The sequence below is a fragment of the Dunckerocampus dactyliophorus genome, chromosome 10 (genome assembly GCF_027744805.1).
Source record: "Dunckerocampus dactyliophorus isolate RoL2022-P2 chromosome 10, RoL_Ddac_1.1, whole genome shotgun sequence".
Taxonomy (NCBI): domain Eukaryota; kingdom Metazoa; phylum Chordata; class Actinopteri; order Syngnathiformes; family Syngnathidae; genus Dunckerocampus; species Dunckerocampus dactyliophorus.
The window spans coordinates 481,172-485,627 of NC_072828.1; the positions used below are offsets into that span (position 1 = coordinate 481,172).

General features: G+C 47.2%; 1 protein-coding gene across 1 annotated transcript; it reads left to right on the forward strand.

Annotated features, from left to right (window-relative positions):
- Nucleotides 1-46: 46 nt before the first annotated feature.
- mrpl54 (mitochondrial ribosomal protein L54) lies at nucleotides 47-4,221 on the forward strand. The gene is made up of 3 exons (XM_054790443.1): nucleotides 47-425; nucleotides 1,258-1,414; nucleotides 1,523-4,221. Exons 1-3 carry the CDS (start codon nucleotides 299-301, stop codon nucleotides 1,653-1,655), a joined length of 417 nt encoding a protein of 138 aa, XP_054646418.1. The 5' UTR covers nucleotides 47-298; the 3' UTR covers nucleotides 1,656-4,221.
- Nucleotides 4,222-4,456: the final 235 nt, after the last annotated feature.

The window sequence follows — 4,456 nt, forward strand, 5'->3', positions numbered from 1 at the left end:
TAAAGGGCTTGCTCCATCTAGTGGTAGCAATCACCTATGTCATATTTTTGACTGATATTCGACTCGTGCTTCATCATGAATTATTTTATATATTTCAGGGAGACGTTTAAGTAATATTGAAGAGGATTAAGGGATAAAATATTTACCATGTCACAAATAGCTAGTTGTGTGTATTCCCGACCAGAAGGGGCAGTAAAGATTTAATATAGGCAGTGGCAAGACAAACCGGAACCTGGAAGTAGAACTCTGAATGTCAAATGTAGCAAGTGGGCATCGCCTTTAGTAGCCCAACGTAAAAATGTCTCGCCACTCTTTGTTTGGGGTTTCTTTGTTAACAAAACACATTGCAAACAATGTGCTACTAACGCTACGTACGATTAACATCTTCAACAGATTGCAAGCGTGCGGATATGCGAAAAAAGCAGGTGAGTAGGCCAGGGCGTCTGAATCTTTACTGTGTTTTGGCCGTGGAAACTGCAGTTTGTGGGGTTTTGCTAGCATCGCGATAACCTCCTGAGACCCCACATAAATACGTTTGCGTGAAAGCAGTATTTCTATGTCAAAAGATGTGTCTTGTTTCGGTTTTTTGTGACGTTTATTGCTGTTGAATCATTGTTTTCCATCCTTAATATTTACTTTACAATATAAAGTCAATATATAGCACCATATTGCTTATATTGTAAGCACTGGACATAAAACACACTGAAAACCATTGCTTTGTTATGTTAATATTCATGTATTGTGAGTGCTACTTACTGCAAGAAACGTTTTTCCTAGGTTCATGGACTGCAGTCTTTTTGTGGCAGCGGGTGCGTGGATGTGGAGGGGTTAGATTACGTAATTTGCATGGTTGGCCATGATGCATGTACAGGGTATGTGACATTTTAATAGACCCAGTGGGAGATTTTAAAAAGTGAGAGAAAAAACCCGAAAAGCTCAGCGAACACGTTTAGAACTGTGACTGAACTTTCTGCTATTGCTTCTTTTTGGGACTTTTTTCATGTCACAAGCAAGGCATGAGTCTAGGGAGGGGTTGGCGACCACTGGCCCAGTCTGTGGCAAGCTGTCATCAATGACTCCACATTTTTATTCTCACCATGATAAGTACTTTCATCTGGTCACACATGCACAAGTCGATGAAAAATGTACTCACGATGGTCACAGTCTGGAGCCCTGTTTAGTCTCGGGAGGATAACAGGCGCTTCCTTGCAATTCGTCCAGCTATCGCCATGTCTTGTCATTTTTCCTGTGGTCCAGCGGCCAAGGGCAAAGGAAAAGGCTTCGTAAAAGAGGAGCTGAAAGGTCCAGAAGTGTGCAAAGATCCAGTCAGACTGACGACTTATGCGGTGGGGGCAAACATCTACAAACAAGGGGAAGACCCCAAACTGAAGCCTCCTGAAGAATATCCAGACTGGTAAGGACACCTTCCGTTGTGCCAGTGTAGATGATGAGCGCTTATTCCTGTATTTTGTATAAGGAGAGTTTTTCATGTGCCCCCACTGATGCGCCTGTCTTCTATCAGGCTCTTCCATCTGAACCTGGGTCCGGCCCGGCCGCTTTACGAGCTGGAGGAAGAGAGCTGGGAATACTGGAAGCGTCTCCGAAAGGAAAACATTTGGCGTCACAACAGGCTAAGCAAAGGGAAGAAGTTTTAGAGTGCCATCGCTGGGCCGGACTGGGCGGTCCCGACCAACCACTGTCCCGGTTCTGGGTGGTCTTGCTGAATAAACTGTCAAATGGTTGCTCACGGTGATTGGTTGAAAATGATGGCTGGTTATTCAGCTGGTTATTTCATATGCATTACACATCTTCATATTTTGCTTTCTTTTGCCTGTCCCTGATTAAAACATCCTTCCGTAACTTTCACTCATTGTTTTACATGCGATACAGTCGTCCCTCCCGATACCACACTTCCAGTATCACACCCTCACTATATGGTGCCTTTTCGACAAGTTAAAAGAAGCCAGGCAGTAGGTCAGAGCGATGAGTTCCGTGGCATGTGCCGACGGACTGGCTTGATGAGTCAGAAAGAACAACAGTGTGGTCATCGACAACAGCGAGCCCCACACGGGCGGAGCCCAGGTGGGGCTCTCGGGAAGCAGAGCTGCAGACATAGAACACAAGGTCTGGGTTTTCAGGATGGGGGTGCAAACCTCCTGCAGGGCGGCGACAGAGTGTTGCTCGCCATCTTCCCGCAGCGGTAGGAGCGGCCAGGTTCAAAGTGTTGTAACGCTTGACTGTGAGGTCAGGGAGCCCAGAAAGGCTGGTGTGATATTTCAGCCACCAGATGTACAAGTCATGTAAATATACATGTTTAAATATGATCTTAAATTGGGCATAAACTGTAAGGTGGTCATCCTGAACTCACTAGTGAGGATGTGAGACGGGGGTGAGGTAGGTGGGAGTGATGTGGATGTCCATATCGGACGTATGAGTTTTCGGCTTTATGAGCATGTGTGATGTGACTAGTGAAATGCTGGTGAAGAAGACAGCGGGCAAACAGGAGGATACGTGAGAAAAGGAGAAGGGCGAAAGAGAGAACGAGGGATTGTGCACAGTGGGAAAGGTAACATGCAAAAGAGACAAATGGGGGGTAGTTTAGGAGGGGGGGGGGATGCTGATCTGATGGTGTCTTGGGACAGAGAGCAGCTTTCATCAAGGTACGGTATGTACGTGTGTGTGTGGTGTGACAGGCGTGGACGCACACTGAACAAGATGTGTCCGTCACTCGTAACACGCCGAGACTACCAGGAAATTACATCATGAACTGTGTTGCCAAAATAAGAGCACAGGAAACTACACAAATCTACAAAAGGTTTTCCGACATCGGGGCCTGGGGGAACTTTGGTTGACCTATAAAATAAACTGTAATAACTCAGAAACAAAACAGCACAAACGTAGCTTGTGAGACTATTTGAGTGGGATGGGGGGCCAACTTCACTCAGGTCAATAACCACAGGCATACAATCGGCAGACATGTTGATATGAAATGTTAGCTGACCGATATAGATGATCAGTACGGCCACAGCGTGGCTTCCTGGTTGTGGTATTGTTCATCCACCATGATGACAGCTCGGCACCCCTCGTCAATGAACTTCTTCCCAACTGCGTCTGTCTAGGATTTCTCCAGGAAATTCCGTTTACGCTGAAGTCCGTCCCCTTCAGTTTCCGGCCTCGGCTCTTCACCCGTTCTTTCTGCTTAAAATGTTTGGAGTTTGCCACGATGGGTCTCAGCCTTCGCTCTCTGGCTTTTTGGCTCCCAGCTCCCACCTCCTACAAAGTTGTCCCGCATGCTCCAGGCCCGGGGGTCCAGGATAGTCTCCTTCATGGTTTTATTTTCTTGAGTTGTGAAACTCCACCGGTGAGGGACTTCACCAACTCGTGGAGGTCTGCGTTCTCCATGACCGAGGAGACCATCTGGTTTTGGCTGAAGTCCAGAGATTCACAGATGGCCTGGAGTTCTTTGTGCAGAACCTCGACGCATAAGGATTGTGGATCATTGGCAAAATTCCCCCAAAAAGTGCAGCTTTCCTTTAAGTAAGGGATTGAAAACAGGGTGCTGGGGGTATTGGCATCCGTGCGGTCAAAAAGAGGATTTCAGAGTCAGCTGCACGGGTTCACTGTTTTTGGTCAGGCCCATGTCATATCTGCAGGCAGCCTACAAATGAGATCTTGGAGAGAAGAGGCCCCACCAAGTGTGAGATGTGGGCATGGATGGCATCAGGCCTTTTGGAACGCCCACCGTGTGCCAGCAAGACTGATGGACAGCTAAGAAGTTTAAAACAGTTGCCATGGCTTGAATAAAAGAGTCCAGAATCATTCGTCGGTTGCCAATCAGTCAACCTCTTACTGTCATAAACAAAACAACCCAAATCCTTCCAGTGCAAGTCATGTGATTTGACTTCTTTCCCACTGATAATAAAACATTCCAAAATGTTTGCCTGCGTATGAGTCAGTGTCCGGTCTAGCAAAAGTCATCACCAACTGATGAGTGAGGGTCGGCCCGGCATCGGTCGGAAGAGATGGCAGACGAACCGGGTGTCCGCTGGTCCCGCCCGCTGCGTGGAGGTCCAGAATCACGGCCTCACCCATGTCTTCTGCGGTGCCGGCTGCACGGAGGAGGACAGTCGTTTCCCCGATGTCTGGTTTAGCTACAGTTAAAACAGGTTTCCAAACAGTCCTCCAATCCAGAATGTGGTGGGAGGTCGTTGTTGCGGTGATTTCGATGAGTAAAGATTCTCCACAGAAATCAAGTTGTCTCCTGGCTTTTTATTTCCTGAGGGAGTTTCCTAGTTCCATGGGGCATTGCAGCTCTAAAGGGTGGGGGGCTAAAGCTGCAATGTGCTACGGTTAAGACTACACAATAAGAGACATAACAAAGCATGAGAAGTTACAGAAGACAGGAGGTCTTTGTGTCTGAACTGCGGTCAGATGTTCTCCTGTTTTTCTTCTCCAA

Bases quoted from the DNA above. Each gene is read 5' to 3' on its own strand.
- mrpl54 (XM_054790443.1), top strand. From the start codon at position 299: ATGTCTCGCCACTCTTTGTTTGGGGTTTCTTTGTTAACAAAACACATT. The intron at 426-1,257 runs GTGAGTAGGCCA...CCTGTGGTCCAG, and splicing joins CGGATATGCGAAAAAAGCAG to CGGCCAAGGGCAAAGGAAAA. The intron at 1,415-1,522 runs GTAAGGACACCT...GTCTTCTATCAG, and splicing joins CCTGAAGAATATCCAGACTG to GCTCTTCCATCTGAACCTGG.